This window comes from Palaemon carinicauda, chromosome 20 (assembly GCF_036898095.1).
Source record: "Palaemon carinicauda isolate YSFRI2023 chromosome 20, ASM3689809v2, whole genome shotgun sequence".
Classification (NCBI taxonomy): domain Eukaryota; kingdom Metazoa; phylum Arthropoda; class Malacostraca; order Decapoda; family Palaemonidae; genus Palaemon; species Palaemon carinicauda.
In genome coordinates this window covers 22,697,068-22,721,378 of record NC_090744.1, presented here as the reverse complement: position 1 = coordinate 22,721,378, position 24,311 = coordinate 22,697,068, and the positions used below count along the sequence as shown (strand labels likewise).

The following is a 24,311-nucleotide window of genomic DNA, read 5'->3' as shown; positions in this document are numbered from 1 at the left end:
CCGTTCGTCCGCGCTCTTTTGAGGATCATCGCCCGCTTGCTCACCAGCGCTCCCCTGTTGTCTCTGATCATCCTGCGTCGTCGACCAGAGGTTCTGGAAGGACATGGTTCGCCATCTGCTAGCTCGCCATCGCACGATCATTCACCTGCGCGTCCTGCGCGCTATCGCTCGCCAACGCGTCACCATGCGACAACGCGCCATCGCTCACCTGCGCGTCAGCGTTCGCCAGCTCACCACCGATCGCCTGCTGATCTACGTCGCTAGCGACCTTCCTTGCCCACGCGGCAACGCGTTTTCTCGCCATCGCGCCAACGCATTCGTTCGCCGACTCGGCCACGCGCTCGTTCACCTGCACACCCTCGCGCCCACTCGCCCGCTCGCCCGCGCGCCCGCGCGACCGCTCGCCTGCGCGATCGCTCGCCTGCGCGATCGCTCGCCTGCGCGCCCGCGTGACTGTTCGCCCTCGCGCGACCATCGTTCCCAGCGAATTTCGCAGCCAGTGGTAGCAGCAGGAACGCGTGTTTCTAGACAGCGCTTGGGATCGCCTCCATCCAAACGCAGGACTGTAGTGCAGGACAGGGAAGACACTGCGGAGAGGTTAGTGCATCATTCTTCCCCCCTTTCTTTTCAGGCAGGTACTGTGGTGTCCACTCCAAAGGATCGCCCGATCCCTTTCCCTCCAGCGAGGATTTCGGACTCTGTGTCCGTGGAGCAACAGACTTGGTTTGGCCCTCTGATGCGGGCGTTAGTGAGGGTAATGAAACCAGCACTCGCCGATCAGGGCAACAAACCAACGGCTGCCTCTCCTACGCTGAAGAGAAAGAGAGGAGTGGACTTTGTGGTGACTTCCCCCAGGGCGAAGTTGGTTCCCAAGAGGTCTGTCGCGAAGCCCCCTTCTCCTGCTCGAGTGTTTTCTCCTTCTCCCGTGGACGAGGCTTTTCCGTCCTCAGGTGAGTCCAGTGAAGCGGTAGTCTTCCCCTCGGCACCAAGGGGGGAGACTTTGCTTCATGGAGGAGAGTCGTCTCGTGAGGAAGGGGCTCCTCGAACCTCTTTGTTGGGATCCTGTATCCCTCCCAGGAGGGAATCCAAGGACTCCAAGACCGTCCCGAAATCATCTTCGAGGATTCGCCAGGAACCCGCGGCTCCCCGGGGGAACGTCCACGCTTCACCCCAGGAAGAGATTCCGGGGACAGGAGACTTAGCTGCCAGCCCGCAAGGAGGAGATCAGCAGGAATCCGAACATGCCTTCTGGCAGGTCCTGAGCCTGATAACGCAACTTAACGGGCTTATGGACCCCGTGATCGCCCCCCTGAAGGCAAGGATACCATCTTAGATGAAGTGTTTGACATTCGGAAGGCCCCTAAGTCCAGTGCGGCTCTGCCCTGGTCTCGGGGTCTGAAGAGTGCCAGAGCTAGGGCCAACGCTCAGCTCGCGATTCTTGCCTCCTCCAGTCGTTCCTCTGCCGGGAACAAGCTCATCCCTCCTCCTCGTCTCCAGCAGAGGAGGTATTTTGAGATCTTGGGTGAGTCCAGCCTCGCTCTTCCTCTCCATCACTCCGTGGAGGAGCTGGCGAAGGGAGTTCCCCTTGAGAAGCTCTCTGCCCGGCAGGTGTCGTTCTCGGCGGCAGAGATCCTTAGCCATGAAAAGGTCGCTAAGTGAGCTATGCAGGCCACTTCGTGGCTGGACTTTTGGCTAGGAACTCTGGGCATCCTATTGTGCTCCGAGGACTTGTCCAAGGAGACCAATAGGAAGGCCCTGGAGACCTTCTTACTCTCGGGCACCCGCTCCATCGAGTTTTTGGCGCACCAGGTTACCACCCTGTGGGCCAACTCGGTGTTGAAGCGGCGCGATGCTGTGACCGAGAGATTCCATCCGAAGGTCCCCGCCGTGGATGTGTGTAGGCTCAGACATGCTTCCCTTCTGGGGGAGAACCTGTTTGAGCCTCAGGACATGGAGCGAACGGCTGAGAGGTGGAGGAAATCCAGCACGGACTCCCTCCTCCATAGGGCCCTTACAGCTTGGCCCTATAAGCCTCCAGCTCCGCCGCAACAGCAGCAGCAGCCTCGTAAGGCTTCGAAGCAGGCACCGGCAGTTAAGAAGGTGGTGTCTAAGCCCCAGCCCTTTCCAGCCAAGGTCAAGAGGGGCGGTAAGTCCTCCAGGGGAGGCAAGATTCCTAGGGGTGGCAGCCGCGGCCGCAAGCCCTAGGGGTGGCAGTCCCCCTGCGTGTCCACCTGTGGGGGGGGATGCCTTCAGAGTTGCGTCCGCAGGTGGCAGCAACACAGGGCCGATGCTTGGACGGTCTCAGTGATCGGCCAAGGCTATCGCGTCCCGTTTACAACATCTCAACCTCCCCTGACAGCGAATCCAGTGTCGTTGAGCTCCTATGCCACTGGGTCGGCAAAGGGTGGCCCTTCGGGCCAAAGTCGAGACCATGCTCGAGAAGGGTGCTCTCCAGGAGGTCATCGACGGCTCCCCAGGCTTCTTCAGTCGACTCTTTCTTGTAAAGAAGGCGTCTGGAGGCTGGAGACTTGTCATCGACCTCTCAGCTCTGAACGGGTTTGTCAAGCAAACCCGGTTCAGCATGGAGACAGCAGACACGGTCAGACTTGCGGTGAGACCACAAGACTTCATGTGCACACTGGATCTAAAGGACGCATACTTCCAGATCCCAATCCATCCGTCTTCCAGGAAGTACCTGAGATTCTGCCTAGACGACAAGATCTACCAGTTCAAGGTGCTGTGTTTCGGTCTCTCCACAGCTCCTCAGGTGTTCACCAGTGTTCACCCTGATTTCATTTTGGGCGCACAGGAACGGCATTCGTCTCCTTCGTTATCTGGACGATTGGCTGATCCTAGCAGACTCAGAGTCGACCCTTCTTCGGCACCGAGACAGGCTTCTGGATCTTTGCCAGGATCTAGGGATCGTGGTAAACCTCGAGAAGTCCTCTCTGCAGCCGTCCCAATGACTGGTTTATCTAGGCATGCTAATAGATACCAATCTCCACAAAGCCTTTCCATCAGACGACCGGTTAGCAAGGCTGAGGAGGGTGGCGGAACCCTTCCTCAGGCGAGAAGAGCTCCCCGCCCAGTCGTGGTTGCGTCTCTTAGGTCACCTATCCTCCCTGGCTCGTCTGGTTCCAAACAGCCGCCTCAGGATGAGATCCCTACAGTGGCGGCTCAAGTCCCGGTGGAATCAAGGATCCGATTCTCTGGACATTCTGATCCCAATGGGGTCTTTGGAACAGACGGACTTGCGGTGGTGGCTGGTTGACGAGAACCTGCGGAAGGGAGTGAGTCTTCTCGTCCTCCCCCCGGAATTGACTCTGTTTTCGGACGCGTCAAAAGAAGGATGGGGGGCGCACGTTCTGAACCAGAGGGCCTCAGGCCTTTGGTCAGAATCAGAAAAGTGCCTACACATCAACCTGCTAGAATTGAAGGCCGTCTTTCTGGCTCTTCAGCAGTTCCAACAGTACCTGGCGGGTCACTCCGTGGTGGTGATGAGCGACAACACCACGGTAGTGGCTTATATCAACAAGCATGGAGGCACTTTTTCGCAGCAGCTATCCCATCTTGCAGTAGAGATTCTGAGGTGGACCGAAATCCACTCGATAACACTATCAGCTCGCTTCATTCCTGGCAAGAGGAATGTGCTCGCCGACAGTCTGAGCAGGGCCTCGCAGATGGTGAGTACCGAGTGGTCTTTGGATCCTCAGATAGCCAACAAAGTCCTGACTTTGTGGGGTTCCCCGACTGTGGACTTGTTCGCGACAGCGTTGAACTTCAAGCTGCCCCTGTACTGCTCCCCAGTCCCGGACCCCAAGACACTCTGGCAAGATGCTTTTCAGCAACGGTGGGACAACATCGACGTGTACGCCTTCCCACCGTTCTGTCTGATGAGAAGGATGCTCAACAGGACCAGACTATCGGTCAACTGTTCGATGACTCTGGTAGCTCCGCTATGGCATTACGCGGAATGGTTCCCGGACCTTCTGCAGCTCCCGACGGAGCTCCCGAGGGAACTTCCTCCACGACACGAGCTTCTCAGACAACCCCACTCCGGCGTCCCTCACAAGGCCGTGGCCTCGCTTCGGCTAAACGCCTGGAGACTATCCAGCGTCTCTTCGCGGAGAGAGGCTTTTCGCAACAGGTTGCGGAGAGAATGTCTCGGCACCTGCGAAGGTCCTCTGAGGGAGTCTACCAAGCAAAGTGGAGAGTCTTTTGTGGTTGGTGTCGTGGGAGGGGTATCTCTCCACTCGATGCCACTATTTCAGCAATAGCGGACTTCCTCGTTTATCTGCGGGAAGAAATGCGCCTTTCGGTCTCGGCAGTGAAAGGCTATCGCTCAGCCTTAAGCTTGGCCTTCAGGCTGAGGGGCGTGGATATTTCTTCATCGCTAGAACTCTCTTTACTCATACGTAGCTATGAGCTTACCTGCCCCCAGTCGGAAGTGAGACCTCCTCCTTGGAACGTGGTTCGAGTCCTCAGGTCTCTTAAGAGACCTCCCTTCGAACCATTACGCCAGGCCTCCGATCGCCACCTGTCTTGGAAGACGGCTTTCCTACTCGCTTTGGCTTCGGCCAAACGGGTTAGTGAACTTCATGGTCTCTCGTACGACATCGCCCATTCAAGGGGATGGGGGGAGGTAACGTTCAGGTTCGTCCCTGAGTTTGTTGCCAAGACTCAGAATCCTGGAGTGCCGGATCCTCGCTTCGACTCTTTCAGGATCGCAAGTCTCCGTTCTGTAACAAGCGACCCAGACCAGCTGCTACTATGTCCAGTGAGGTGTCTGAGGCACTACATGAAGAGAACGGCTGCAGTCCGTCCTCAAGTGCGAGCTTTGTTTGTGAGCACAGGCAGGACTAAGAGGAGGGTCACCAGGAACACCATCTCAGCTTGGATTCGAGGGGTTATTCACCATGCCTTGAATCCAGACCCTCCTCCGTCACGTCGCCCTCGGGCACACGATGTCAGGGGTGTTGCTACATCCCTGGCCTTCAAGAGAAACTTCTCTGTGACGCAGGTACTCCAAGCTGGGGTCTGGAAGCGTCAGACGACCTTCACAGCCCACTACCTGCAAGACGTGACCCACAGGAGCCTCGATACGTTTTCTATCGGCCCTGTGGTGGCTGCACAACAGCTGGTCTAACCTCAGGCTCCTTTTTGGACAAGTAGCAGTAGGTTGAGGGCGTTGTTACCCGGTCTTAGTCTGCGTGAATGAAAGAGTATGTCTAACCCTTACTTCTTTCTTCATTCTCCCCTCTCTTGGGGAAGCAGCATCCTGGTCCTCGCATAGCTGACCTCAACCTCTGCAGGTAACCCATGCTTCTTTGTGCTCCTAGTAATAAGCTTAATACTGTTGCATCCCCCATACCCTAACGAGGTGGTATTGGGAACGTCCTATCCTAGATTCCTATCTAAAGGTCTCAAGGTCAACTTCATAGGACGAGTCACACTCTCCTCCACACACTGTTTATGTAGGCCACTCGTTCCTAGCGATGCTAGGAACTTGTGAGGTACAGGGGCTCCTTTTCTCTAGTGCTGCTCACTGAGGGATTGAGCCCCCGGGCAAGCCGAAGTCAGTAAGGCTGGGGACTTTCCACCCTTCCTAAGGGGTAAGTCACCCAATGTAAATAGCGTGGTTTGTATTTCGGTTACGAAACAAATGACAAATTCGAAGATAATTTGTATTTTTCCTAACCATACAAACCTTAGCTATTTACACATATGTGCCCGCCATCCCTGACAGCCAAGTCAAGTCCTACCTCTAAGTGAAGTGAAGCAAGTCACCGGTGTGTGTGTGTGGGGGGGGAGGGGTAGCAAGCTACCCTTCCCCTACCCCCCGCTAACTAGCGCGGGGGTAATTAACCCTCGTTAAAACTATTGGCTCGTCATTTCAGCTGCGCTAAAAGGTAAACCCCCAATGTAAATAGCTAAGGTTTGTATGGTTAGGAAAAATACAAATTATCTTCAAATTTGTCATGTTTGTTTGTAATCAAGGCAATAGTTCAAATTTTTATACGAGTTTCTTTGATATTGCTTGTAAATTTCAAGTGTTTGTCTTCTGCTTGTAAATTTTTGGTTGGTGACATTTATCTGTGCAAATATGGACAGCAGTAATTGTAGCTATGTCTTTTAACTCATTAGCATTACAAACATTAAAGTAGCCTTTTAAAATGTAATGAATAAATGATGTATAGCAATCGACTGACGAGTTACACCTAAACAAAACCTATTGTAAATGTATGATCACATTATTAATGAAAGTAACAGCTAACAGCTGCCATTTTCAAAGAATTAAGAATCCTTTAGTGTTTTAGCAACAAATGTTTCAATTTTTTATTGATAGATTTTTCTTTATATGGAGTTTTTACTTGGATTTTCTTCAGTGTTCCCATGAATTTATTCTGCGTATCTTTTGCTGAGTTTTCCAGTTCTTGGAAATACTTTTAGATGGCCATTTTTTGCCTCATTAGCTTAACTGATTATTTTAAAGAAACTTAATTTTTGGAGGAAGTTTTAAAGATTTGTTTTGGTTTACCTAGCACACTTCAGTTGCAAGAATTTTTTTTTTGAGTTGAATAAATTTATGAATTGAGAGAGATGAAACATAATAGACAGAAAGTAATATACTGTACCTAGAACTGAGGGGATAATTCAAAGAACAAGAACTACCATCTGCAATGTACAGTGTCCCAATACAAGTGATACCCACTCGAGAGAACATTTAACGTAGGAAACATTTTTGGCCGACTGTGCATGTGTAAAAACATTTTATTTCGCCATTTATTTACATGAAGGGTTATAGGTTCTAGCTCAGTCGTGCTGGAATGACACCTTTTTTTGTGCATTGATTGATTGATTGATTGATTTAAAGTTTTCAGGCATCCTTTGTGCATTGAGGATATGCAAATAATTCTTGTTGTATTTTCATATATAATTTTTTCTTTATCAAAGGTCATACAAAAAAATTCTTAATTCCTTACAAACTCCCATCATATTGGTTTTAGGGGAGTTCCTTGGATGTTTTGGGATCAATTTAGTCACATGTTAAAAAGATTCTTCAGTGACAGTTATGATTACCGTAACTGAGTAGATTTTATCGCTCCAGATTTCCAAATTTTAAAGGGTCTAAAGGCCGCTCATGAATGGCAGAGGCAAGGGATAGTGATATTGCACTATCAAGTAGGACAATGCCCTAGAGACTGCCCATATATACAGTACATATGATCAGCGCCCAAGCCCCCTCTCCACCCAAGCTAGGACCAAGGAGGGCCATGAAATGGCTGCTGATGACTCAGCAGAGAGACCTATAGGCTCCCACAAACCCCCCATCCTTAGCTCACAAGGATGGTGAGGTTACAGCGACCAAAGGAAACATCGAGTCTGAGCGGGACTCGAACCCCAATCTGGCGGTATCCAGTCAGGGTTGTAAATTCTATATAGGTCTTTTTAGTTTTAATTTTATTTATGATGAAAAAAATCTAAAGATTCTGTAAGTAATGTTAGATACTTTTGTCTCATGCAGGTACAAAAAGTGTGGTCTAGTGGCTGGATGGTTTATGATGTTTTTGGTCACAATACAGTTTTTACTGTTGAAGATTTGCAACAAAATTTGGCCAGCCGAGGTATGTTATACTGTATGTTGTCTTTTATAAATGAGAATGTTTATATTTTCAACCCACTCTTCTCCACATAACAATTTCTAAGTATGTACACTAAATAACATGTTACAGTGGCAGTTGTTGTTATGTTTAATGCATTCCAACTGCTGCCCATTGTGATATAGGAGAGTTATATATATATATATATATATATATATATATATATATATATATATATATATATATATATATATATATATATATATATATATATATATATATATATATATATATAATGTTTTTAAAATATTTCCTTTTAATTGTTCATTATTTCTCATATAGTAAATTTATTTCCTTACTTCATCTCCGCATTGGGCTATTTTTCCCTGTTGGAGCCCTTGGGCTTATAGCATCTTGCTTTTCCAACTAGGTTTGTGGCTTAGCTAGTAATAATGATAATAATAACTACATTGAACTTCACAGGAGATGGATATAGCACCAGACTACCCCACAGGATGTTCGAAGTGGTCATTTGAAGAAGAAAGACGACCTTGTGACGACATAAATCCAAGTTCAAATTTTGTTGCACCGCAGGCAAGGAGAAGACTAAGAATATAACCATCTTTAAGGAATATAGTCTATTGTTTGTACATGTTAATATATAATCAAACTGCTAATCTATTTTTCCGAACTTCACTAAAATTTTAGCATTCCTTCACAGAAGCAGTACAGAATGTCCCTCAACTTACAAAGTTAATAGATTCCAAGAAGCTCTCTGTAAGTCGAGTCTTGTTAAATTTTTGGATTAGGGTAGGCCTAACCTGAATTCCATGCCTATGTTTTCCAGCTATAAGGTCAAGAAATAGTTGGGTTTCATTCAAAATAGATATCAGGTTATTACAATTGTTGTTTTGCTTCTCGTATTAAATGATATAATATTGTTTCATTACAGTATTTCTTTATCGTATCTGTTATTTTCACTTGGATTTGTGTGTGTATCTCTGAATGTTTGTAAGGTGGGTACCTTCTGTACAGTATAATGTGTTAGATAACGTTACAATCAAAATTTATAAGCAGCAGCGATGTATTGTTCCTACCCTAAGCACGCGACATGACGGGATACCCTCATTTAACGAGAGCATGAAGGGCAGAAAAGAATAAACGCAGAGTGATCTGATCTTGAGGGAGCCCGTAGACATGATCCTTTTAAAGAGTAACTATTATTATTATCTTAAATTATAAATTGCCAGAACTGCAACTCTAGTTGGAAAATTGGAAAAACAAAATGCCTACAAGCCTGAGGACTTCAACTGGGCAAGCAAAAGCAGCCCAGTGCAGAGAAGAAATGGAAAAATAGAGAATAAGCTTTAAATAAAAATGAAAAAAATATAATATATTAGTGTAAATAATAATAATTAGATAAATATCCTATAAAATATGAAGTGAGACTCTAGTCAACCTGCTCCTGCTGAACAGAAAAGCATTTGCACAAAGTTTTGACTTCTGAATTTCCCCCGATTCAACTACCTGTATTTTATTGGGAAAACCATTCCACAATTAGGTAACAGCCAGAATGAAACTTATAGAATAGTGAATAATATTTAGTCTTATGAAGAAAAAGGAAAAACTGTTAGAATTAACTGCATACCTTGTATTACATAGTGAATGGTACAGTCTGGGAAGATTTAAATGCAAAAGATTTTTACAATTCTAAAAAAATCTTTTGCAGCATTCAAAAAGAGCTAATTGAATGATAGTGCCATGAAATTTAAGGCCGCAAATTTTTCTCCAAGAAGTTAAGATGAGTCACCACCAAAACATGGTATAATAAATGAATTAAAACATCTTTTTAGGATAGACAATCGTGTTTGGCTGGAAGGGCCAGGCAATCGTTAAATAAAAGGAATGGCAATCTAAAAAACAAATTAGGATGGACATTATCTCCAAAAATCATGAAGGACTTTTTCAATGTACCAGTATTTGGGGGCAACTGAAAATGAAACAGATTGTATATATTACTGAAAAGTAAATTTGCAGTAAAGAATGACACCTAACATTTTAATTGAAGAGCATATACTTGAAGACTCATCATAAATGAAAAGACCTACTTACAATTATACTCTGAATTTTGTTAGTGTTTAACTTTTTCATCCATAATTTACACCATACTGTATACTAATTTTAGTAAGATCTCTTAAGGTATTTAGCAACCACAGATCTATATTCAGGAGATGGGATCAACGCAGAGAGTAGCATCATTTGCATAAGCAACAAGCTTGCTTTTGAAGATGAACCACATATGAAAAAAAAAGAATAGTTAAATTAAAAGATGAACGGCACTACACTGAGGAACACCAGATATTACATTACTATAAACACTGAGATGTTTATCAATACAGTATCTATTATTTGGATAAAAATTAATGCTAAGAAATTGCCCAACCCCACCAAATTCCATCTGTTTAACTTTGAAAACAAAGTCCTCGTAATTAACAGCCAAAAGAAACCCTAAAGTCAAGATCACAATTTAGGAATTTCTGCACAATCATGGAGATTGTAAGATGAGCAATTGAAGCTCAAATGGCCTTGAAAAAAAAGTCACATTCCACAATAGAGAACAGATGATTATTTTAAGCATATCCATTCAGACTATTTGTCAACAATGGCTTGAAACTTCAAGGTAATATGGGTGTTATAAAATTAGGTGCTGAAAGGGATTGAGTTACAACCCTATTTACCTGAATAACATTATAAATTCTACAACCAGTGCTCAGCAGTCCAAGTACCTGGCCTTCGGTCTAAATCTTATAAGCCAATCCAGTGCAAAAAAAACCTAAACACCCGTAAGGGAGCGTCAACAAAGCGGCTGAGATAAAACCCAACAAGGTTATTGAATGAACGTGTGTCGCTACCTAGAAATCCCAAACAGACAAACATAATACTCAATTTGGGAGCATGGATCTCCAAAACGTTTGATATCTACAAAAACACAAAATAACACAGAGCTACGAAAAACATGTCTGAACGTTCACGGGTGCTAACAAGAAATGATGGGAGAAGGTTAGGTAGTGGTGTTGGTGGGGGGGGCAGTAGCTGTAGTGAACGACACCTCGTAGTAACGGGGGATTTTGAGGAAGGAGAAGTCTAATTGGAAAGGGATCTCTGGTAGTGGTATCACTCGCCCCAGTTTTAATACCGACACCCTTTAGGGGTGAGCGAGCTGGATATATTCTTAGCATTCCATGCAACTTTTTTCTATGGTATATTTAGCAGTATTTATACCTTTGAAATGGTGCTTTAAGGAGCATTTCATGCAGCGACACAGGTTGAGCCCAGAAAAAACCTAACTTACAAAACAATACAGACAACTTAGGAGCATACAAATCAGATACAGTTGTATCTTACAAAAAAAAAAGTAAATGCCACTTGGATTTATATCTACAGAAGCATGAAGAGAAATTAGGACTTTATACATTTACGATACCTCTACTGAATATTCTTTTTTTTTTCAAACATGATGGATGTTAGATGAATATGAAACCATACTGTTGGGTAGTACTGTTTGGAAAGGCCAAATTCTAAGGTTAATGAAAGGCAAAGTTTTCATAATCAAATGTAACTGCTACATTATTGCATCCCACTGCTGCGGACATAAATGGGCATTTGCTTTGTAATTTTTTTTTCAACTTTCCATTCACTCTCTTCTAGAGTGACTAGTATTAAAACAATTAAAAGCACTGTCTTATGAAAGTTTTATTAGGAATTTGAGCTGAAGTACAAGTTCTGTTGGTTTATTTTAATTTAAAAAAGAAAAGATGAGAGCTGAAAAGGAAAATCTGGTACGTTTTTTTTTATATGGAAGTAAAGTAATACAGTAGTACTATATAAATTCTAGGTTCAGTGGAGAAAGACAGCTGGATTTCTTTCAAGTTTCATACATAACCTTGAACTGCCATGGTAAAAATTTTTTTAGCTGATTTCTAAGCAAATTTAACGAGTGAAAGTATCAACTAATTTATGTACTGTACTAAAAATGCCAGAAAAGGGTTGAAGAATTACTTTTGATTCCCCTTATTTTCTTACAACATGCTGTCCAACCTCATTTAACTTTTACTTCATAATGCAATATTAGGGCTTTCCTCCAGTTACTCTTGGCCACTGAATGGCTTGCTAGGCCCAGTACTGGATCAAACGGTCTAAATGAATAAAGTTTGTAACCTATAGAATACTTGTGCCCAGATTTCATTTTTTGGCTTTGCTCTTGATAAGACAGATGCAATCATGTATACATTAATGACTCTGTGATCTATTTACAAGGTAACATAGGGGAATCCTATAAAAATCTTGAACGTTTAAATAGATCTCTCTTATATACTGTAAACTATGAAAAACTTATTTCAGCCTGTTTAACATGAACAAATTTACGGCACGCTCAAACTTTTCAGGTACCATTGATTCAACTGCTATCATAATTGCACTTCACAAAGTGCACTGCATAAAGGTCTTTGCAGTGGGCCTTCAGTCACTAGCCACGTGCACTTCTAGCTTCCGAGTTTAATGGCCTCCCTGATCCAGGATCAAACCGTATGACCCAAATTCTATATATCAATCCACATACAATGAAAGTTTTACCAAATCTTCAGTACTTACCGAATATGCAAGGAAGGTCTGTCCATCAAACTCCTCTTCTTTATTCCTCCACTTTCCTTGGTCATGGATTTTAGTAAAATCTCCCCCTGGAAAATAGGAGAGTCATTCAAAAAGTTAACATTACATGAACTGGAATCTCCTTAAAATGAATTTCTAAGGAATAATTACTTTATAATAATCATAAAGTAGCAAGTAAAACTGAAATATCCCACTCTTGAATTGCAATAAAAAAAGTGAGGGAAATTTAAAGCAGGGACAAATCATTGAAAGAAACAAGTTCATTTAGCAACAAATATATAAGAATATTAAATCCCCTATACAGAATTATAAGTTAATTATTAATGAGTTTAAGGCAATTAGGCAATATAACATTACAATTGCTGGATAAGGCAGACACCAGGTGCCATGTAAATCTGTTAAAATGATATTTTGATTATAAAATAAATTTTTGAATATACTTACCCGGTAAATATATAATAGCTGACGTCTAGGACGGCTCGACAGAAACACAAAAACTCGCGAGCGATCGCCATGAAGGTTGCGGGTGTGCCCACCAGCACCGACTATCGGCCAGATACCGCATATACATGTAAACAGCCTCAGTTCTTCTCATTCCGCTGGGTCTCTATCGGGGAGGAAGGGAGGGCCTATAATTTATATATTCACCGGGTAAGTATATTCAAAAATTTATTTTATAATCAAAATATCATTTTTAAATATTAAACTTAGCCGGTGAATATATAATAGCTGATTCACACCCATGGTGGTGGGTAGAGACCAGTATTAATACAATATAGGTGTATATGCTTAGAGTTTTTGACAGTTATATCATAACAAAACCCAAATAAATATAGGTACCTGGTAAGGAAGCTGACTCTGACGATTACTCTGCCTCGTTAGTCCGCTTTCCTCACGAAGCCCAGCCATCCTCTCAGGATGCTGAAAGACTCCCAGGAGCTGAAGTATCCAGGGCGACAACCCATACAACAGGACCTCATCAAAACCCTTAATCTGGGCGCTCTCAAGAAATGACATTTGACCACCCGCCAAATCAAACAGGATGCGAAAGGCTTCTTAGCATTCCGTACAACCCAAAACAAGATTAAAAACATTTCAAGAGAAAGATTAAAAGGATATTGGAATTAAGGGAATGTAGTGGTAGAACCCTCACCCACTACTGCACTCGCTGCAACGAATGGACCCAGTGTGTAGCAGTCCTCGTAAAGAGTCTGGACATCTTTTAAATAAAATGAAGCGAACACCGACTTGCTCCTCCAAAAGGTCGCGTCCATAATACTTCGTAGAGATCTGTTTTGCTTAAAGGCCACGGAAGTTGCTATAGCTCTTACTTCGTGCGTCTTGACCTTAAGCAAGCAACGATCTTTTTCACTCAAATGAGAGTGAGCCTCTCGGATTAAAAATCTAATAAAATACGATAAAGCATTTTTAGACATAGGCAATGATGGCTTCTTAACTGAGCACCACAAGGCCTCAGATCCACCTCGTAAGGATTTTGTACGAGCTAAATAAAACTTAAGAGCTCTGACTGGACACAGTACTCTTTCAAGCTCGTTGCCTACGATCTCTGACAGGCAAGGTATATCAAACGACTTAGGCCAAGGACGAGAAGGCAGTTCATTTTTGGCCAAGAAACCAAGCGGAAGTGAACATGTGGCTTTATCTGTAGAAAAGCCGATGTTCCTACTGAAGGCATGGATCTCACTGACCCTTTTAGCTGAAGCCAAGCACACTAAGAAAAGCGTCTTGAGGGTGAGATCCTTCAGGGAGGCTGAATGTAATGGCTCAAACCTGTCGGACATTAGGAACCTTAGGACCACGTCTAAGTTCCATCCAGGAGTTGCCATACGACGCTCCTTAGAGGTCTCGAAGGACTTAAGGAGATCGTGGAGATCTTTATTATTGGACAGATCTAAGCCTCTATGTCTGAATACAGAAGCCAACATGCTCCTGTAGCCCTTAATAGTGGGCGCTGAGAGGGAGCGAACATTTCTCAGATGTAGGAGAAAGTCTGCAATTTGGGCTACAGAGGTACTGGAAGAGGAAATGGATGATGACTTGCACCAGTCTCTAAAGACTTCCCACTTCGACTGGTATACCTTGATGGTAGAAGCTCTCCTAGCTCTCGCAATCGCTCTGGCTGCCTCCTTCGAAAAACCTCGAGCTCTTGAGAGTCTTTCGATAGTCTGAAGGCAGTCAGACGAAGCGCGGGGAGGCTTTGATGAAGATCCCTTACGTGGGGCTGCCGTAAGAGATCCATCCTTAAAGGAAGACTCCTTGGGACGTCTACCAGCCATTGAAGTACCTCTGTGAACCACTCTCTCGCGGGCCAGAGGGGAGCAACCAACGTCAACCTTGTCCCTTCGTGAGAGGCGAACTTCTGCAGTACCTTGTTGATGATCTTGAACGGTGGGAATGCGTACGCGTCCAGGTGAGACCAGTCCAGTAGAAACGCATCTATGTGGGTCGCCTCTGGATCTGGGACTGGAGAGCAATAGGTCGGGAGCCTTTTGGTCAACGAGGTGGCAAAGAGGTCTATGGAGGGTTGACCCCAAGTCACCCAAAGACTCTTGCACACGTCCTTGTGGAGGGTCCATTCTGTGGGGATCACCTGACCTCTCCGACTGAGACAGTCTGCCAAGACGTTCAAGTCCCCCTGGATGAATCTTGTCAACAGGGAGATGCCTCGATTTTTTGACCAGATGAGGAGGTCCCTTGCGATGACGAACAGTGTGTGGGAGTGAGTGCCTCCTTGCTTGGAGATGTACGCCAATGCTGTGGTGTTGTCCGAATTGACTTCTACCACTTTGTTTCGAAGAATGCTCTCGAAACTCATCAAGGCCAAGTGAACCGCTAACAACTCCTTGCCGTTGATGTGCATGCTCTTCTGATCCGACGTCCAAAGACCCGAACATTCCCGACCGTCCAGAGTCGCTCCCCAACCCAAATCCGACGCGTCTGAGAACAACACGTGGTTTGGGTTCTTGACTGCCAGGGACAGACCCTCTCGTAGACTTATGTTGCTGTCCCACCAGTTCAGGCATGCTTTTACTGGCTCGGAGACCGGGATTGACACAGCTTCCAAAGTCTTGCTCTTGTTCCAGTGTGAGTCTAGATGGAACTGGAGAAGGCGAAGGTGAAGTCTCCCTAGTGAGACAAATTGCTCCAGGGATGACAGAGTCCCTGAGAGGCTCATCCAACTTCTTACTGAGCAACGGTCTTTTTTCAGCATAAGGCGGACTTTGAGCAGGGCTTGCTCTATCCGGGTGGCAGACGGAAAAGCCCGAAAAACTAGACTGCGAATCTCCATCCCCAAATAGAGAATAGTCTGGGATGGATTCAGTTGAGACTTTTCTAGGTTCACCAACAGTCCCAACTCCTTTGCCAGACCCAACGTCCAGTGAAGGTCCTGCAGACAGCGATGACGGGAGGATGCTCTGAGAAGCCAGTCGTCCAAGTACAGGGAGGCTCGAATTCCCGATAAATGAAGGAATTTTGCCACATTCCTCATGAGCCTCGTAAACACGAGAGGAGCAGGGCTGAGGCCGAAGCACAGTGCTCGAAACTGGTACACCACATTCCTGTAAACAAACCTCAGATACGGTTGAGAATCTGGATGAATAGAATGTGGAAGTACGCATCCTGCAGGTCGAGAGAGACCATCCAGTCTCCCTCTCTGACCGCTGCTAGGACGGACTTCGTGGTCTCCATCGTAAATTTTGTTTTTATAACAAAAACGTTGAGCGCACTGACGTCCAGCACTGGCCTCCAACCTCCCGTATGTTTTGGGACTAGGAAGAGACGGTTGTAAAATCCCGGTGATTGAAGGTCCGAGACTTTCACCACCGCTCCCTTCTCTAGTAACAGAGACACCTGCTGTTGAAGAGCTTGTCTTCTTGACTCCTCTCAATACCTGGGAGAGAGGTCTAGAGGAACTGTTACTAGAGGAGGTCTGCGTACAAAAGGTATTTTGTACCCCTCCTTGAGCAACAACACAGACTCTTGGTCTGCACCCCTCTTCTCCCAGGCCTGCCAGAAGCTGTTCAGTCTGGCCCCTACCGCTGTCTGAGGACGTGGGCAGTCAGACTCTACCACGGGAGGACTTGGTTCCTCTCCTCTTGCCTCTCTTTCCGTCGGCACGAGCGCCTCCCCTGCTGGGGGCTCTGCCACGAAAGGGCGGGATAAATCTAGTCGCTGGGGTATCGACCTTGGGCCTCGCGACATAAGACGACGAAGGAGCTCCCTTGCGAGCAGAAGTAGCCATCAGGTCGTGTGTATCCTTCTGCACAAGCGAAGCCGCAATGTCCTTGATCAGCTGTTGAGGAAACAAGGCAGCTGATAAGGGGGCAAAGAGAAGCTCCGACCTCTGACAGGGAGTAACTCCTGCTGAAAGGAATGAGCAAAGAGTTTCCCTCTTCTTCAGGACTCCAGACGTAAAGGTGGCGGCGAGCTCATTGGAGCCATCGCGGATGGCTTTGTCCATACAAGACATAATAAGTACGGAAACATCCTGGTCGGCAGACGAGATCTTCCTGCTTAATGCTCCTAGAGACCAATCTAAAAAGTTAAAAACTTCGAAGGCCCTGAAAACCCCTTTAAGGAGATGGTCAAGGTCCGAGGCGGACCAACTAACTTTAGAGCGTCTCATGGCCAGGCGACGGGGAGAGTCTACGAGGCTTGAGAAGTCACCATGGGCAGAGGCAGGGACTCCCAAGCCGAGAACTTCTCCCGTGTCATACCAGACGCTCGCTCTAGAAGCTAGTTTAAAAGGAGGGAAGGCAAAGGACGTCTTCCCCAAACTCCTCCTGGTAACCAACCAGTCGCCCAGCAAGCGTAAAGCCCTCTTAGAAGAGCGCGAGAGCACAAGCTTAGTAAAAGAAGGCTTCGCAGCAGCTAAGCCTAGCGCAAACTCTGACGGAGGCGAACGAGGAGCGGAAGTAACAAAATGGTCTGGGAAAAGATCCTTAAAAATCATCATGATTTTCTTAAAGTCCATCGAAGGTTGAGCAGCCTTAGGCTCTTCTACGTTTGATAAAACGTCCAAAGGAATATCAGTAGGCGGAGGATCAGCCACATCCTCATCTGAAGGAACCTCGTCCGACAATTGATGAGTCTCAAGAAAGGGAGAGACCTGCCGCGGTGGCAATGCTTGACAAGCAAAGTCCACACGCAAAGGAGCAGCAGTAGTAGTCGAGGCTACGTCATGTCACTGCTGAAAGGACTGACCAGCAACAACAACAGGAGCTGATGGACGCTCGACGTCAAGTCGAGACTGCCTTGACTGCCTAGACTGAGCAGTCAAAACAACCCTTGACTGCGGTGCTTGACGCTCAACGTCAAAACAAGGCAACTGAGCTGGTTGGCGAACGTCCTGAACGTCAACACGAGACTGCGGCAGCGGCTGAACGTCAACACGAGACTGCGGCAGCGGCTGAAAGTCAACACGGGACTGCATCGAGTGAGGCTCCAAGTCACGTGACTGTCGTGACAAACTACCGACATCACGCTTCGTAACGTCAAAAGGACGAGTAAAGGCTCGTTTGGGCGGCTGACGGCCAGAGTCTCGATCAGCGTAACGGCGAGGATCATCGTGAACCTGCTCAACGGTATACTCCTCCATAAGGGAGGCAAGCTTATTCTGCATATCCTGCAGGACAACCCATTTAGGATCAACGGGAGTCGGTACGGGCCGAGACGATGGTAACGTCTGTGATGGCAAAACATTGCTCTTACTGAGACTCTCGGAGCCCGTGTTACGCTTACGCTTAATCGGAGAACAGTCTTCCGACGACTGCAAAGGGTCAGAGCTGTCCCAATGGCTACAGCCAGGACGCTGGACCTGTCCTGAAGGGACTGACTTCCGCTTTAAGGGTCTAGAAACTTTGCTCCAAGGTTTCTTTTGCGAGAAGCCTTCGGATGACGAGGAGAAAACAGCCTCGCTCGTCTTATGGTAGGGGCGATCTTGACGAGACACGCCCGATACCGCAGAGGGAACGTCTGTGCGTTGGTTAAAGCCTCTCGTACCCTTAAGTCCTACGACATTACTTCTCCCTGGTGCAGGGGAGCCTGAAAGAGGTCTCGGACTAGGTGAACGACAAGCATGAACAGACGAACCCTCGGTCGCAACACTAACAACACTTTGCGCACTAATCACTTTATCCCCACGATTTTCTAATGTGGCACTCTGACACTTTAACACATTCACATCCGCCATGAGTTGATTACGGTCCGATGCTAAAGACTCAACTCTCTCGCCCAAAGCTTGAATGGCAAGCAACATATCCCGCATGGATGGTTCATGAGTGCTAGTAGAGGGTTCAGGAACAACTACTACAGGGGAAGGATTAGGTTCAGGGGCATGGGAGGAGGAAAAATCCAATGACCTAGAGGAGCTTCTCCTCACCCTATCTCTCTCAAGCTTACGAGAATATTTATCAAACTCTAGCCAGTCGAATTCCGAAAGTACCACGCATTCATCACACCGATCTCCTAATTGGCAGGTTTTACCCCGGCAATTAGAACACACGGTATGTGGGTCGAGAGAGGCCTTGGGAAGACGTTTGTTACAATCCCTAGCATTACATTTACGAAATTTAGGTCCAGGGATAGGAGAAGGGTCAGCCATTTTGAAAAGTCAAAGAAAATCCAAAAACAATCCAAAGTCATCAACAATAAACGCTATCCAAAAAAGGGTTCAAGAGTTTTAATTGAAGAGAAAAACACCTGTCACTGCGAAAGCTCAAAACCAAAAAGAAGTACTTCACCAAGAATGACGAAAACTCCAGGTCAACAGCGAGCGGAATCAACTTGTCGACAAGACCGACAGAGAAGAACTGAGGCTGTTTACATGTATATGCGGTATCTGGCCGATAGTCGGCGCTGGTGGGCACACCCGCAACCTTCATGGCGATCGCTCGCGAGTTTTTGTGTTTCTGTCGAGCCGTCCGAGACGTCAGCTATTATATATTCACCGGCTAAGTTTAATATTTAAAATTACAAAAATTGAATCATAATTGTAAAATCTACTATGAGTAATGTAATGTCAATCTGTATATGTATTTGTTCTGTGTAACAAATAGTCTGTATGTAATGATGGAGTCCACAATTAAATACAGTATTGCAATAATTTAAACAAGAAAATCCAGAGGAACAGACTGTACAGTATTTGGTGTCATGTTATCGCCACATTATTCAAACATTCCTGCCATTTTAAACAGAATAGGCTCACTGGCACAAATAAAATACACAGAAACTTTATTACCATCCTTAATACTATAACTATAACAAGCCTAGAAGGAATAACAGAATGCTACAAGAACTAGACCTTATCATGAGATAAAGGCTATAATGGAAAAAGAAACAGAAGTAAAGAATACTGTTAACTATAAAATAGAACAAAACAATATCAATATAAATTTGATTATATGCAGAGAAGTACTGCATATCAGTGAAAGGTATGACAATGAAATTCAAAGATGTACATAATAAACCATCTGTGCCTTTTTCAAACATTTCCATTTGACTTCCAGTGCAAAATATTTTCACGAAGTGGTCATTACTTGTACATGCAAGGCAAAATTAAATTCACAGATGTTCCTTAAAGTGATATTGCATAAGGGCCTCACTGATCATAATGCCTGGTCCGTTTGATTTGCTTACAAATATGTAAATATGCCCAACGACTGGCTGCAATGTATTTTGTAAAATATGACATCATAATGCTACAAAAAGGTGTGAGAAGACACACTCGTGTGATGAAAAATCCATATTAATGTAAATCCATGTGTGTTTCTGACCTCATTAATGATAGACTACTGGCACGCAATCCAACAAACGAACGGCAGTTTAGTTGACACACGATTGACAGCTCACTGATCTAGTGAGAATCTCTTAATCTGTATTTACGACACTTGCATATCTTGACGAAAACAGATTTTACCCCAGTGCAACTAGAATGAGGAAAAAAATCATACCAGTATACATAGTTTTTATATTATATTAGATTTATTAATTTTGGCAATAAACCCTGACACAGGGACCTGGGGTGTATTCAGAACCTATGTGCAATGGGGGGAAATCCAGCAGTTGCACTATGATGTAAAAATGACAAGGTTGAACAACAAGAGTGGATATGTTGCAAAATTCTATCAGAAAGCTGGCAGAATACATGAGACAGAAGCAACTGGGTTCAGCCCCAAAATCTTTAGCATACTCTGCCTGCAAGCATTGGAATTCCAACACCTTCTCACAGCTGTTTAATGTAAAGATAGAAACAACAATAATAGTAAAAGAGATTATTGATAATTATGATACTTGGTACCTCAAATAGTGACGACCCAACGGCTGGCGTGCGCAGCACAGATATGTACCACTTGCTAGAACTGAGGAGCAATGAGGTTATGTTTATTTGCAAGCAAAGTGAGTCATGGCAGAGCAAAGACTGTGCTTGTGGGTGGAGCATGTTAAAGATTTTGGGTTGGACACAGTCACAGCCCATAAGACAGGCCATAAAACTGAAAGAATAATCTAAAAATACCCCAATAGGCTGCCTAAAGCGATTGCAAACTATCACAACAACTTATTTTAAAGTAGAAAGGGATGAAAGTAAAACTTGAGATTTTTATTAATATTGTTTGCTGATACGAGGAGAAAGTTCAATTGCAGTACAATACTTAGTAAAAGCTAAGAAGCTTGTAGTGGCCTATTGAAAACGTCCCTGCCTGGAAATCTGCTGGACTGGGGTTTGAATTACACTCAAGCTCGATAGTTTCTTGTAGTGTCTGCAACCCAACCATCCTTGTAAGCTTAAAGATGAGGGGTTTGGGGGAGCCTGTAGGTCTACCTTCTGACATTAGCAGAAATTGCCTGGCACTCCCTGATTCTAGCTTGAATGGAGAGGGGGCTTGAGGGCTGATAATGGTCAGTCTCTAAGGGACTGTCCTGCTATCTTGGGCATTGTCACTATCTCTTGCCTCTGCCATTCATGGGCAGCCTTAAAACCTATCAATAAGTTGTTATAGTGCCGGCAGACGTGTTTTGTGGAGCAAACAGTTAGGAACCAGCAGCCAGGAACCTATCCCCTAACAGCATTTTTTTTTCTTTTAATGGTAGCCTAAAGGTTCCATAAGTACATGCGTTCGGGGGCCTGTCTGGCTCCTGGTATTTTTATCTTGAAATATCTCAAACGGAGAGATACGCTACATTTAAGCCTACAATTGTTCAAGAGTTCTGATTGTTGTTACGATGCGACAAATAATGGGGCGATAAATAATGGAACAACACATTTTCAACTAGACTTGAATTATTGAAAATCTTTCAAGAAAGAAACATTCTTGACATAAAAATAGGGACTTGAAGCATTGAAGTCGGACAAACGAAATTATCAATGGTTCATTTCAAAATTACTTATTGGAAAAAGGGCAAACTCACTCTCACTCTCTCTCTCTCTCTCTCTCTCTCTCTCTCTCTCTCTCTCTCTCTCTCTCTCTCTCTCTCTCTCTCTCTCTCTCTCTCTCTCTCCAGAACACCCAAAGAGATTCATTGCCCCGGAATGATAAAGAGAGCATCAGGCCTAAATTAGGATATAAAGTCCATGAATATTGTTGTGCCATAAAAACAAGATATGATTTTAGGCCTAATACCCCCGTCTGTAGCATAGGCCTAGTTGACCTTCGATCTCTTAGTTAGTATAACCTTGACACTTGGAGTACAGTATAACCTTGACACTCGGAGTACCATTTTAATCTTTGACTTATGAATATGAATCTGATACTTGAACTCATCTCATAAGAGATGCTGCATTGCCATCAATCAGCAGAGATGCTGAATTTCCATCAGTCAGAGTAGATGCAGAATCACCATCAGTCAGGGGTGATGCTGAATTGGCAAAGTCAGAGGAGATACTGAATCACCATCAGTCAGAGGCAATGCTAAATTGGAATCAATCAGAGATGCTGAATTAGCATCATTCAGAGGCGATACTGAAATGGCATCAGTCAGGGGAGATGCTGAATTGACATCAGTCAGAGGCAATGCTGAATTGGCATCAGTCAGAGACGATGCTGAATTGGCATCAGTCAGAGGAGATGTTGAATCCCCATCAGCCAGAGGCGATTCTGAATTGGCATTCGTCAGAGGCAATGCTGAATTGGCATCATTCAGAGGTGATACTGAATTGACATCAGTTAGGGGAGATGCTGAATTGGCATAAGTCAGAGACAATGCTAAATTGGCATTACTCAGAGGAATACTGAATTGGCATTAGTCAGTGGTGATGCCAAATTGGCATCAGTCAGGGGAGATGCTGAATTGGCATCAGTCAGAGGCAATGCTGAATTGGCATCAATCAGAGGCAATGCTGAATTGGCATCAGTCAGAGGAGATGCTGAATTGGCATCAGAGAGAGGCAATGCTGAATTTGCATTAGTCAGTGGCAATGCTTTATTGGCATCAGTCAGAGGAGATGCTGAATTGGCATCAGTTAGAGGCAATGCTGAATTGACATCAGAAGAGATGCTGAACCGCCATCAGTCAGCGGTGATGCTGAACTGCAATTAGTCAGAGACTCAGAGGAGATGCTGAACCAACATCAGTCAGAGATGCTGAATTGCCATCAGCCAGAGGAGATTGATGAGATGCTGAATTGCCATCAGTCAGAGGAGATGCTGTTCACTATCAGGCAGAGATGCTGAATCACCATCATTCAGTGGAAATGCTGAATTGCCATCAGTCAGAGGAGATGCTGAATTACCATCATTCAGAGGAGATGGATGAGATGCTGAATTGCCATCAGTCAGAGGAGATGCTGAATTACCATCATTCAGAGGAGATGGATGAGATGCTGAATTGCCATCAGTCAGAGGAGATGCTGAATTACCATCAGTCAGAGGAGATAGATGAGATGCTGAGTTGCCATCAGTCAGAGGAGATGCTGAACCGCCATCAGTCAGAGGAGGTGCTGAATTACCATCATTCAGTGGAGATGGATGAGATGCTGAATTGCCATCAGTCAGAGGAGATGCTGAATTACCATCATTCAGAGGAGATGGATGAGATGCTGAATTGCCATCAGTCAGAGGAGATGCTGAATTACCATCATTCAGAGGAGGTGGATGAGATGCTGAATTGCCATCAGTCAGAGGAGATGCTGAATTACCATCAGTCAGAGGAGATAGATGAGATGCTGAGTTGCCATCAGTCAGAGGAGATGCTGAACCGCCATCAGTCAGAGGAGTTGCTGAATTACCATCATTCAGTGGAGATGGATGAGATGCTGAATTGCCATCTGTCATAGGATATGGATGAGATGCTGAATTGCCATCAGTCAGAGGAGATGCTGAATCACCTTCATTCAGTGGAGATGCTGAATCACCATCATTCAGGAGAGATGCTGAACCGCCATCAGTCAGAGGAGATGCTGAATTATCATCATTCAGAGATGGATGAGATGGTGAATTGCCATCAGTCAGAGGAGATGCTGAATTACCATCATTTAGAGATGGATGAGATGGTGAATTGCCATCAGTCAGAGATGCTGAACCGCCATCAATCAGAGATGGATGAGATGGTGAATTTCCATCAGTCAGAGGAGATGCTGAACCGCCATCAGTCAGAGATGGATGAGATGGTGAATTTCCATCAGTCAGAGGAGATGCTGAACCGCCATCAGTCAGAGATGGATGAGATGCTGAATTGCCATCAGTCAGAGGAGATGCTGAATCACCTTCATTCAGTGGAGATGCTGAATCACCATCATTCAGGAGAGATGCTGAACCGCCATCAGTCAGAGGAGATGCTGAATTACCATCATTCAGAGATGGATGAGATGGTGAATTGCCATCAGTCAGAGGAGATGCTGAATTACCATCATTCAGAGATGGATGAGATGGTGAATTGCCATCAGTCAGAGGAGATGCTGAACCGCCATCAGTCAGAGATGGATGAGATGGTGAATTTCCATCAGTCAGAGGAGATGCTGAACCGCCATCAGTCAGAGATGGATGAGATGGTGAATTGCCATCAGTCAGAGGAGATGCTGAACCG

The 24,311-nt window shown here is 45.0% G+C and overlaps 1 protein-coding gene and 1 long non-coding RNA gene across 2 annotated transcripts in view; one reads left to right on the top strand and one right to left on the bottom strand.

Moving 5' to 3' along the window:
• Window positions 1–8,695, top strand: part of PIG-A (phosphatidylinositol glycan anchor biosynthesis class A) — a 57,560-nt gene extending 48,865 nt beyond the window's left edge. The window contains exons 10-11 of the mRNA XM_068394914.1: window positions 7,526–7,625; window positions 8,085–8,695. Coding sequence (XP_068251015.1) covers window positions 7,526–7,625; window positions 8,085–8,219 — 235 coding nt within the window. The 3' untranslated portion in view covers window positions 8,220–8,695. The remainder of the gene's footprint in view (window positions 1–7,525; window positions 7,626–8,084) is intronic.
• Window positions 1–24,311, bottom strand: part of LOC137659464 (uncharacterized) — a 97,130-nt gene that overhangs the window by 50,558 nt on the left and 22,261 nt on the right. Inside the window, exon 2 of the long non-coding RNA XR_011047548.1 lies at window positions 12,252–12,337. This is a non-coding gene — a long non-coding RNA (uncharacterized lncRNA). The remainder of the gene's footprint in view (window positions 1–12,251; window positions 12,338–24,311) is intronic.